Source organism: Castor canadensis, chromosome 10, assembly GCF_047511655.1.
Source record: "Castor canadensis chromosome 10, mCasCan1.hap1v2, whole genome shotgun sequence".
Lineage (NCBI taxonomy): Eukaryota > Metazoa > Chordata > Mammalia > Rodentia > Castoridae > Castor > Castor canadensis.
This window is the reverse complement of record NC_133395.1, coordinates 2,256,649-2,269,196: the sequence shown is the minus strand read 5'-3', so window position 1 is coordinate 2,269,196 and position 12,548 is coordinate 2,256,649. Positions and strand designations below refer to the sequence as shown.

General features: G+C 46.7%; 1 protein-coding gene across 7 annotated transcripts in view; it reads left to right on the top strand.

The window, feature by feature from the left end:
- Positions 1-12,548, top strand: part of Arhgef7 (Rho guanine nucleotide exchange factor 7) — a 126,888-nt gene that overhangs the window by 46,301 nt on the left and 68,039 nt on the right. Inside the window, exon 2 of one of the 7 annotated variants that reach the window (XM_074042977.1) lies at positions 4,219-4,480. The exons of 5 other annotated variants lie outside the window; for them this stretch is intronic. In XM_074042977.1, the coding sequence (XP_073899078.1) occupies positions 4,352-4,480 (129 nt within the window). In that variant the 5' untranslated portion in view covers positions 4,219-4,351. Of the gene's footprint in view, positions 1-4,218; positions 4,481-6,888; positions 11,707-12,548 lie in introns of those variants that run through there. One more of the 7 variants, XM_074042980.1, reaches the window with a different exon arrangement.

The following is a 12,548-nucleotide window of genomic DNA, read 5'->3' as shown; positions in this document are numbered from 1 at the left end:
GGGGGCAGTAGTGGAGTTTGAATTAAGGGCTTCATGTTTGCTAGGCAGCACTCTTACTGCTTGAGCCATGCCTTCAGCCCATGAGGGTGCCTCTTGAGCCAGGTCCTTTAGCCTGGGAGAGTGAGCAGGTGAATGTTCAAAAGGGCCTCTCTATTGCAAGAGAGGGATACCTGGTATGGTTTGGGATTAAAACCCCACTTGCAGGTGGGAAAATGCAAGGAAACTTCTGGTGACAGTGGTCTTTGGCCACTTTGAGCAGGTGGAAGAGACACACCTGTGTAGGACAGCCTGATCCTGTTGCTTGGCTGGCTGATGGGTGGCTCAAGTCAATTTGTTGATTTGCACCAACAAAACATCCTAGGTTTGATGAGCTGTTGTAAGTAGGAATTAGGGGAGTCTGAATACCTCAGCATTTTGGGTCCTTGCCTGGGGCTGTGATCACTGGGACCTTGGGTTTTCAGAGGGGACACTTTGGTGGAAGAAGCCTGGTAGCAGCAGTTGTTGAGGAGGTAAAGTGAGACTGTTGGAAGTGGAGGCATGGAGCGGCTGAAAGCAGAGAGGCACAGAGAGGCTACCATGTGACTGGAGAGTTTACAGGCGACCCACTGCCACAGCCATCAGATACTTCCTAGTCCAGATGCTGAGGCTGGAGCCAAGAGCCACGGTAGAGATAGAGGAGCCCTGGCCGACTCTACAGTTCCTAAGATGTGGCAGTGATGCTGTCCTGTTAAAAGCTGAGTGAATTGTTACTCTCTTACCTTTGTGACTTTCATCTTAAAGATGTAGAAAAGAACTAGGAAGGGTTGTTAGTACAGGCTGTCAGTGACGTGGGTAGCAGCAGGAAGAACAGGAACTCTGGGGGTAGTTTTAGTGCTAACTTGGGCATGGAAGGGAAAATCATCCTGGCTGGATGTGTGCCCAAACATTTTGGAAGGCAGTTTTTTTTTTTTAAAGAGAAGCTGGGCCGAGTACTAAGACTCAAGTGGAATGAAGGCCAGTGACTAGTTAGAGGCCAGTTGTGGTTGCCCGCAGCTGTCCTCGAATCCTGTCATGTGTTCATGCTGGAAGGCTGTTAAGTGATCCTTCTCTGAGAGTCACTCACAGTGTGCATGAACTGGGATTAGAAACCAGAGAAGGGTGACAGTGATGGATGGAGGACCTACAGCCTTTAGACAGAAGTATTGGCACCTAAATTTTCTAGAACAAAAATGTTCTCAGTGAAAACATTTGGTCATGAGTTTATTTTTTCCTGGTTGCCTGGTTTGGTTCTTTCTGGATGTTTTGATGGCATTACCTCAAGTCCCATTGCAAGTGCCACCTGTTCTGTCCTTTCTCATCTCGTGTTGTTACTGGAATCGATGTTCCATGGAGGAGGTCTTTACCTAGCCCTTGGTTACCAAGTTTGTGATGTAAAAAAACAACAACAAAAAAACGAATTTTAGGACACATCAAGGTAGAGACCAAGAAAGTTTTTTAGTAAAGCGAAGCTAGAAAGACAGTCCCAGACATTAGTGTGGGCACATCTGATAACAGGTGCAGTGAGTGCTCTAACATCCAAGGGTATTTATGGTGAAAAAGCAGGTTGGGGGTTTGACTCTAATTTACCCTTTATTCTGGACACCTGGTATATTCCATCATTCTTGTTGTCTCACTGCCTTATCAGTGGGGCTTGGAGGTTTTCACGGTTGGCCCATTTACTAAATTTTGAACAAAATGACATGGGTACCCAAGCACAAAGGGTGGGTGTTGTCAGATGCTCCTTTTAGGACAAGTGTCCATCCTTGAGATACATATTTTTGTTTGCAGACACTTTTGTGATCAAATGAGTCATCTTCCCAAGAGTTTATTATACTTACTGTTTTTCTAGGTTAAGTGTCATTCTCTAGGATATGCTTATTCAGTCCCAGAGCAACCATTTGGGCACAATGGCAAGAGGGCGAGAGCTGCTCTCCCTCTCTTTTTTTCTTCTTTTTATTAAATGTTGCAGCTTACTGAGGGAGGTGTAAAGTTTATAGTAAAGAAAATATGCCTGTGTGCTTTTAATTGAGCCGTTCTCTTTCTTTCTCTCTTTCTCCCCTTCCTCCCTCCCTCCCTTCCTTTCTTTTGTGTACTACTGGGGTTTGAACTCAGGGCCTCACACTTGGTAGACAGGCACTCTGTTCCTTGAGCCTCTCCCCTAGCTCTTTTTGCATTGGTTAGTTTTGAGATAGGGTCTTGCTTTATCCAATCTGGACCACAGTCCTCCTATTTGTGCTTTTCCACATAGTTGGGAGGACAAGTGCCCACCACTGTGCACAGCCACTGATTGAGATGGGATCTCATGAACTTTTTGCCTGGGCTGTGCTATAACCACAGTCTCCATTCTCTGCCTCCCAAGTAGCTAGGATTGCAAGCTGGAGCCCCCGTGTCTGGTTCCCCTGGCTCTGAGTTTCAGCGTTAATGCAGTACTCTGCATTAGTTAGTGCAAAAGTTAGTGCATTTGTAGCTCTAACTGCTATCACTTCCTGCAGGTATTGGACCTCTGCCCAGGTCCTGCTGTCATCTGTGTTCAGGTGCAGTCAAGGGACAGTGCTGGCTATTTGGGATGCTCATGTGACCTGTGTGAGACCACACTGTCCCCTGGTGCCTGTAGCTTCATACTTCCTCCCCTGGCTGGTTGTGTGGTGTCATGAGCAAAGCCAGACTGATCTGGATCAGGTCTTGGTTCTGCCCTCGTCACTTTTGTCACACTGTTTTTGGAGACTTGATCTCCCTGTCTGTAAGGTAAAACTTGTGTGCATTCTGAACTACATGAGGGCAAGCCCGTGCTCATGCCCACATGGCATGCAGTGGTCCTCAGCAGGTGGGTTATCTTCCTTTCTTCCTGCCCTGTGCTACCGCTTCCCTCGCTGTGTGTCTTGAAGGTTGAGCCTAGGCTGGGGAAGGATGAGTTGCACTGGTCAGAAGAAGGTGTCTCACTTCTCTTCATTATTGTGCTCCTGGCTCCCTTCTGTGCTTGCCCCAGCCTTTACTGGACACTAACAAAATTTTTGATTATTTTTTTATGAATCTGTGTTCCCTGTTATAGCAGTTGGGTGTTGGTGCAGTGGAGTCTACAGATTGGAATAAGATTCGATTCTTGTTTTAAGTTGAAATAAGTTGTTGGGGGAATGTGGGGTGAAAGTGCTATAATTGATGGAACCTGTCATCAGACATTCAGTTTTATTCCTGGGGAGTCAGAGTAGGTGGAATTAAGTACACGATTTCCAGAAGCCAAGATGATAAAACTTCAGTGTTGGATTTCTGCTTTTCACATCCCCAATGATATGGACCATTTGCATTAAACTTAAATAGCACCACTTAATCAACATTCATTTTTAGTTATTCTTGTTCTAAAATCACAAAATCCATTTGGCAGTGTAATAGGGCAAAATTATATTTTTAAACTTTGTAGGCCACACTCCAGAACTCTGCCAAAAATAGTGATTTGTGTGTGTGTGTGTGTGTTTGTGTGTGTCTAAAATAGCTTCCTCAAAGACTCATTCGAGGGGCTGGGCTAATGTTAAAGCTCCGGGGGGCTGAGCAAGTCTTGGCTTGGACCCCCCTTGTGGGTGTCTCGTTGGTGTTGAGGTGCTGACAAGTGAGGAGGAGAAGGGAGGCTCTCCTCTCCACATGCCTGCTGCATGCTTGCTGATGTGCTCACTGGGAACTTCATTGACGTGTGAATTCCTGCTTTTGCTTTTAGGTCACCATTGTGAGGTGGGTCACGTCAGTTGTGCTGATGGTGATATGTGAGTCTGTGTGGCCAGGCTGCTGTGACCGTTGGTGAGAACACTGGGCAGGTGTGTTGATGCACTTGTGATGAACACAGATCATGGCAGGTGTGTGTCCTGTATTGGATCCCATTAGTGTGTACTCGTTTAGTACTAGTGCTGAATTCACATCCAGATCTTGAACTCTAGTGTGGGTATTGTGTCTGGCTTTACCACAGACCATGTATTTCATTGTTGGCTTCTTGCACAGCTGTTCTTGCTCTGTCTCACTAGCTGCAAGCTTGCTTACCTCCTGGTGGTCTTAAGGTGTTGTCCTCACATTTTGATCCTCTTCCCATCTGCAAGTGGAACTGTGATCTCCTTCCCGGGAGTGTGGGCTGCACTGGTAGAATATGGTGCTTGTGACTTCTGGGGTGCTGGGTTGTTTCATTTCTAAAATTTTAGGCCCTGGCTTCCTTCTTGACAGCACTTGAAGGCATTGACACAAGGAACTAAGGCCTCCTGCCAACAGTTGAGTGATGGGATTGTTTCAGCAGCCTGCCAAGCCTACCAAATGCCTACAGCTCCAGCTGACACCTTGATGGCCTCCCCTCAAGACCATGTGCCATATCCATGCAGCCAAGCTGCTCCTGAGAGACTCTGACACAGATGTTGTGAAGCCACTGAGGCTTAGACTGAGTTTTCGTCCAGAGGTTAAACTGGGTAGATCTAAGCATGTATCAGAGTGGGTGAGTTCTCCTGGTTGCTCTGTCCTTCTGCCTGCATGTTATATCATGTCTCCCTTTCTCCTGCCCTTGCCATGAAGACTGTTTATCAACCAAGAGGAAGCAAGGGTCTTCTGTAAAGGACTGTGTTCCTTCAGGGCTCACGTGCAGATATCCCTATGTCCCTTGGAGATTCTATGAAACAGTAATCTTCAATATTTATGTAATTGGCACATTTTTGATTTGGGAAGTGTGGGGAGTGGAGTATGAGAACCCTATGAGGACATAAACACAGTTGTACTCAATATTCTGCAGGCTGAGTTCAGCACAGCCCCAGCCACAGAAGAGGGCGAGAGTAAGATGCAGAGCAGCTGCTTTTCCTAAGATGTTTGTGTCAAATAATCTGTAGGCTGAGATTTGGCACAGTCCCAGCTGCAGAAGAGCTCTACCAGGCCAGATGCAGCTCAGCTGCTTTTCCAAAGTTGTTTATGTTCAGAGAAGCAAGAACAGCAGGTTTCTTTTGTTGCAGTGTCATGCCCCTCCCTGAGAACTGTTGCTCCACCTCCTTGTTTACCACTGGATATAAAAGACTTGCTGAAGGAGATGAAGGGTTTTTTGGCTGAAGGGAAATTGCTGGAGGGAGATTGCTGAAGGGAGGATTGCTGAAGGAAAAATAATTGTTAAAGGAGAATTGCTGAAGAGAGGTTATAGAATTGGTTGGCTGCTTGTGAGAGGACTGCCACTGAATGACGCGGTCACTGTTGTTTGTCTGCAAGTCTGAGGGCCAAGACTTTAAGAAAGCAAAGAGAGAACATGGGACAGTGCAGGTCTGCACTGAGAACTTTATACCATAGGCTTTAGAAAAGCTAAGCTAAAGAAAAGCTAAAGAGAACATGGGACAGTGCAAGTCTTAAAGAGTTACGCTAATGTAGTTTAGACAAAGACTTTGAGAGATTATGTTAAAGAAAAGCTAAGAGTAGACATGGGGCAGAGCGAGTCTAAGGAAAGAGACTTTAAAGAACAGAAGACTTTAGGGGCAAGGCTTTAAAAAATTATAAAGCAATAAGGCCTTAAAGAATAGAGAAGAGAATAATGGAGAGAAGCGAAGCAAAAGAAGAGTTAGGAGAGAAAGGAAGCAACGAGGCTGCTGTGCGTCTCCATCTGAGAGCCCAGCGCACCTGGCCCCAACTTTCTGTCTGTCAGTCTATCCTTTGTCCTTTCTGCATCTCCTGTTGCCCCTTAGTTAGCCCCAGTTAGGTCAGGAGAACAAGGGAGCAAGAAAAAGCTCTCTCCAGGGAAGGAAGGGTAAACCTTGTTTGCTAGGAAGTGGCAATTGCTTGCTAAGAACAGTCTTTCTTTGAATGACAGAGCATTTTGTATCTGTGTTAGTTAAGAGGTTAACTTTGACGATCTCATGTTAAAGTGGTCTTACTTTGAATGACTGAATTGCTTCACCTGATGTGTCTTGGTTTTTTTTTTTTTTTTTTTTTCTGTTTTTGGAGATGTACTCCCTCCTCCTTCAACATTCTTGAAACTGATCGCCTTGCTAGTGACTCTGTTAATAAATTGCTCCTGCATTCCTGTGCCTCACAATGCCAGAGTCATTAACACTACTGTGTTAAGTACAGATAGGGGTCACTCTGCTCCAGGCATCCCTTTACTCTCTAGAATCTAGGCTGATGGAGCAGCTCCATTCTCTTCTAAAGGAAAAGGATAGGGAGACTTGTTGAAGTACTTCTGGTTAGAACTAGCATGTATCTTGTGTTGTTTATGTTCACAGTGGCTGTCTGTCCTTGCTGCTCACACGATTGGTCACAGCTAGTCAGGTGGCTATGCCTGTGTACCTGTGTACCTGCTGGCTGCAGACTTCTGCAGGAAGGGTAGCTAGTCACAGCTACCATCCAGCTGCTGTTGTAGTTAGCCAGGGGTGGAAGAACAAAGAGAGTTGGAAGATAGCCTGCTAAGTGTGAAAGTTCTTGTGGGACCAGCATCAGCTCCTAGGACCCATACTGTGGAGGTGTCTTTACTTGCAATAGTGTTCTTTTGGTTGAGGCATTTCTGTTAAGACTTAGTCATTCTTTGTCTGGCCAGAGGTTTTCACATCTGGGAGCCTAGGTGATGTAAGCTTGTGGGTGCACACAGGGTTACCCTAATAGCAGCCTGCCAGGAGGGCACTGTAGACCAGTTAAGCCCCATCTTACATCAGGCATTTGTTCAAGAACTAAGCTTGATACTACATTCAGCTATTACAAATAACCATAAAATAAGGAATATGCCAGAATAGAAACTTACAGAGAAATGGCAGCAGTTAAGGCTGGGGGTTGAGTCTTGGCCAGATTGCAAAGTCTTTGAAGATCAGAGCTTGGGGGGTGGGGGGGTCTGAGTGCTGGGCACTGAGGAGTGGGTCCCTCAGCCTGGAGGCTGGATGGCAGGGGAAGAGACAGGGAAGGAGAGTGGAGCTGTTCTTGTAGGCCAGATACCAACTTGCTGATGCAGATGAGTACCTTCTGTCCACATGGCGTGACTGCATTCCCCTTCTGTCTGCTCTGACGGCTGGCCTTCCTGTGAGCACACAGGTGTCATCTTCTCTATGAAGCCCTCTGCCATTCAAGTTGTGGGTGCTTTGCTTTGCTCTTTAGCCTGGGAGCTCCTCCAAGCCAAGAATCTGACCTCCTGCCTCTGAGCGTGGAACATAAGTCACATCTGGAGGGCATTGAGTGGCCGTGACCTCAGTAGACCTGGCCTGCTTCACTTCATTTTGGCTTCTGCCTTGGGTGGGAAAGGATCTGAGGCATTGGGTCTTGCAGACACTTCTGGTGCTCTGCTGGCCGTGGCATGTTCAACGGCAGTGCCCATCATCTGCCTGGTGGCCCAGAGTGCCCTTTTCTGGTTGCAAGTGCAGAGCCTCCCCTTCCCCCCTGCTGGTTGCCATGTTTTCTCCATGTGCCTGTTGCAGCTTCCAAACTCCCCCACTTCCATCCCCTCTCACGTTCTCTTCTGACAGCTCTCTTGGCCCTGGTCTCCCTTGCTTGAAGCGGGCTGTCATTTCACTGTGTCAGAGGAATCCTTGAGTTGTGCAGCTGGAGTTAGGTTGTTGTGAAATCAGCCTCTCTCCCCTCCCAGGTGAGCAGCAGGATGCATACTGCTGTGTCCCTGGCTACCAGCTTTGTGAGCTCCCTGTGCATGTGTCTTCCTCCAGCTGCTTTTCCCAACTGTGGTTGTAAACATAGACTTGGAGTGGCCTTGCTTATCTGGGTTGGCCCTGCTTTTTACCTTTCTGTCTCAGCTGACTTTCAGTAGTACCCCTTTCTCCCTTAGTAGTGATCTGGGTAGTCACTTCTGAGGGTGTCCTGCATGACTGTTGTGTTAAGTTGGCTCTAGGCTTAGCCGTCATCTGCCCATCTTCTTCAATTTTCTGTTAGATTTGTCCTCAAGTTATGTCTTGTGTAAGATGATACCCTAGATTAGCCAAGAGACAAACAACCTTCCAGCCAAGGCAGACAGCCTAGACTTCTCATTCCTAACCCTGGTTTTGGTGGAATTAATGGTGTGCATGCTTTTCTTGTTGGCGATGATAATTTTAGCTTTCTACTGGGATTAAATGATTCCAGGTCCCCACAGAGGAAGAGCATCTCTATGCTTTCGAGAGAAACTGAAGGAAGAGTGGGAATCAGCGCCTGGTCAGTGGAGGTTTGTGTTGTCACTTGTAGCAGCCGCTGTTTAGATTGATTCGAAAAAGTGACATACTCTCAGCTCAAATCTTTTTGGTATTTGGAAATTCTCCCTAATAAAGGAGTTGTTACTTATAGGGTGATTCTGTCTTGTCTGTGTTTGCATCTTAGTTTTAGAACATCTTTCTCTGTCAATGTCCCTGTTGGAGATACTTTCATTAGTCTTTTTTTCTGTTAAAATAATTTACTGTATTTCTTTGGGTGAATGGTGGGAGAGAGAAAGGTATGCCTTTTGGTGCACACATGGGTAGTTGTTGGTAGATGTGTGGCCCTGTTGGAGTTTGCACCAACATAGGCATGGGGCCTTGGTTTGGTTTCCAGTTCTGTGGCGGGCAGGTGCCCAAGACTTGTAGAGAGCTGCATGGGTGGCCTGGATGCTGCTGTCCACTGACTCAGTGAGAGTCATAGTGCAGACACACTCCTTCAGTGTGTGTGTGTTTTGGGGGCTTCCTTTTTTCTCCCCATGCAGAGGGGCAGTTTTCCTGCAGAGGTGTGCTTTCTGTCTGCCAAGTGATCCACGTGGCTCATGCACTTCTTGACGCTCGTCTTCTGGGCATGGGTGTTTGATTTTGTGAGGGTGTGTCCTTCACACTGGTAAAAGTGGGTGGAGGTGAAGCTATCAGGCAGAGAGCACTGGACTGTGAACTGGAAGACTGGGGTTGGGGAGAAGTGCCAGGGTGCTTCTGTGGCCTTGGCTTATCTGACTAACAGTGGAAGCTGTGCAGTGTTGGAGGTGGAAGAAAGGACTCTGCAGTTCCCATGCCTTCTCTCCTTCCTGCCCTTTGTTTGGAGTGCTTTACCCTCACCTGGCCATTACCCACTTGCTGGCTTTTCAGGAATCTGCCCTGTGCCCCTTCCAGGCATCCTTACCCTGAGCCCCAGTGTACTCTTTCCCATGGTGCCAAACACCATGGCCTTGTTACATTTGTCTTTATATTCCAAAGCCTAACTTCTTTTTAAACTCATTTTTGAGCATGCTGACATATTTTAACCCAAGTGGTATTAAACATGATGTTCATCCCTAAATACTTCAAAATATATCTTTGCAAAACAGTCCATATTCTGATGTAGCAGAGTAGTAAGGCATACCTGACAATTTTAGGAATGATTCCTTGACTCCTTCTAACACTTGGACTGTGTCCCGATTTCCCTGTTGTCCCTAATTGTCCTTTGCAGATGCTTTCTCCAAAACAGGGTTCAGCCCAAGATCACTCATTGGTCTGGTGGTTGTGTTCCTTAGGTCCCTCTCAGTCTGGAACAATCTTGCTGTCCATGGCACAGGTTTGTGGACAAGGCTCAGGGCCTGGCTGTCCACAGGTGCCCAGTCCTCATGTGTTCAGAAGACATGTGAGGAGGACATGGTGAGGCACTACAGTTGTTTCTTTCTGTGTTGGGTTGGGAAAGGGATTTCTCTTAGTGTCAGATGTTAGTGATGCTTGAAGACCAGTGTACTGTGCTGCTCCCGGCCACTGTGGGTACCATGCTCTTCTGGATCCAGACATCTGTGTTTGCCAGTGGCAGCTGCTGCTCCTGCCCACTCTTGGAGGAGTGTCTTTCTGAGTCTCCATCTGTGGTCGGGTCTCATCTCATGTCCTGACAGTGCAGGGACTTGTTCGTGGTAGCTTCTCTACTGCACACTCCTTTCTTCTACAGTCTGTGAACCGGCACTTTCTAGCCTTTCTCTGTTTAATTTAGGCCCCTTGCTTCATATGTGTATATTTCAAGATAGTTTCCTAAATAATACCAGCTGCATTCAGGATCCCACCAAGCAGTTTCTGCAAAGCAGTCAGAAGACAAGGAGTCCACCTGTCATCATTTTTTCTTTGATTGATGGGCTTAGCAGTTAGGAGTGCCATTGATCTTAGTGATTTGGAGTAGTTAGAAAAGCTCTCTTTCTCTTAGGCTTCATTTCCTTCTTTAAAATGACCAGATTGAACTGTGTGGAAGAGGTGATTTTTCTTTATGTCTGTTCAGCGAGATGGAGGGCTTTTTTGTTTCTTTTCTTGGTGGTGATTTTCTGTGTCTTCAGAAAAATCAGTCGTCCTTGGCAGGACATAGTTTTAGCAGGTCAGCTTTGGAAGGAGTCCTCGGGGCTTAGCACAGGATTCAGAAGTCCTTTTCTTTTTGAGGTGTGAGGGTCACACGTGTCCCCTCGTCCTCGTCCTCACCTGCATCCTGTTGATGCCTCATTCGTGCTGTGAGGTGAGAAGCCCAGGCTCAGACATTCAGTATGGTCGTCAGATGGCACAGGCATCCGGCAGCCCTGCTCTTCAAGGGGCTCTAGCCTTACAGCCTTCCCTTCTGGCAGAACTGTGCCATCTCCTTTCCACAGCCTGTCACCTGTGTTGCTTAACTTTACCTGCTCTTTGAGGAGACAACAGCAGCTTTTTAGAAAGTGCTTCTGTGTCTACTTTGTGCACTTGGGGGCTTTTCTACCCTTGTTTCTGTATGCTTTGGTATTAAATGTATTTCATTATGCAGTATTGTTTCTATTGAAGGTAGAATATTAACTATAAGCCACATAATATTTTCCATATTATGAACTTTTTAGTGTAGGATGGTTTTATTTTGGAAATATTGGATGATTCTGTGGCACATGTAAATTCACGTAGATGTAAACTAAGGGCGAGTTTGTATAGTACATTTTTCCAAATGGGCAGATTCTAAATGTACCAAGGGCTTAGCTTTCCCTTCTGTTCATCTCTGTGGTCCTGTTGTCCCCTGGGTGAGGAGGGGGTGGCTCTGTGAGCTCACTGCCTGGTGGGACTCAGAATGACCTTTCTGATCTCTTGTGGGAGGCACCTATCACCTTTGACTGCACATCAGAGTCCCTCCATCAGGTTCTCATCTGATTGTCTGGGAGGATCTTTCTCTTCTGAGTCTCCCTGCAGGCTGTGCACAGCTCATAGTGACAGCTGCTTCTCCAGATGCCATCGAAGAAGGGCTGAGGACAGTGGAACTGGGCTTTCAGACCCTTCCCTGTTTGCCCTCTGCTCTTAGGAGCAGAGCCTAGCCTGCTGTCAGGGCAGGTGTTAGGGAGAGTTGAGGGTTAAGGCCCTACATTTGTCTGTCTTACTCACTGAATGCCCAGAACCCTTGCTGGTCTCCTGTGGTGGTAATTCTCAGGTTCAGTACTGGTGATTTCCTTGCAGAGGCATTTCTGTGACCTTCGAAATGTAGGCTTCTGTGCTAAGACGTTTCTGCTTTTGCTTTTTGTTGACTACATTCCTATTTCAGGAGATAATCTGTTACCTTGCTTTAGAGGAGTCTTGTAGTCAAAACATTTATCGGCCTAGACTGTGCCCCTGTCTCATCTCATTGTTCACTCTCCTCCTGAGGAAGGTGCTATGTGGTGCTCTGTTGACAACGTGCCAGAGCCCGTTGGTGGGCGGCTTCAGCCAGTCAGATGCTTCCTGGTATCCCAGTAAGAAAGATATATAGTCCCGGGATAACAGGAAACTTCCCATTTTCACATCCTGTTGTTCGGGTTTTGTGACTCGCTGCCTCACCACAATGAAGGTTAGTGGACATTTATGTATGTGTTTCTTGTTAGCACCACAGCTTGAATTGTCTAGGCTCTAGAATTAGACCACAGAGCTGGAGGACAGGATCACCTCCTTGAGCATTTTATAGCGAAGAGGCCTTCTGCCCATTAAGGTTAATCCTTTCAGTTGTTTGAAAAGCTGTGTCTCAGCCCATATTTGCCCCTTTGAAACGCAGATGGAGCAGTCTGCCTGGATGCAGCTGGCTTTCCTCTTAAGTCTAGGTGTCACAGCACAAGTTAAACTCTGTACCAGAAGGTGGTTCTATGGACTTGTTCTAAGGAGTGTTTCACAGGAAGAGTGCCTTCATGAGATCGGGGGGTCAGAAATGGGATGCTTGGGTGCATTCATAGCTTTGCTTTTTGAGTTTCATGATTCCATCTAAGTCTTTCTTGTGAGCTTTAAACAGTGCCCTGTTTTTGGCTCTTTCTGCTGACTGGGGACCTTTTTCTTGAGGTCGTCCTGCTGCGTGATACTGTTTTTTTTATTCTTGTTTTAATAAATGTACCTTTTGACTTTTTAGTCATCATTTAAAAAATTGTTGGTAGAAGACCAGTAATTGGATGTAATTTTTGAGAAGATAGAAGTGCGTAGTCAGATTTGGAACCTTATTTCTCTGATCTCTTGTGCAAACCTCTCCCATGAGGATGACTGGTTGGGTGTGACCGTATTCACTCCACACACATTTGTGAGGCCTTGGGAGCTGTGGTCTGCCTCTGTAGATTGTACGCTCCTGGCAGCATATGGACAGCAACATGGACAGTCACCGCAGAGTTGTCCTTGTGACAAATGTGCCGAGGGGCTGTCTAGGGGGTCAGT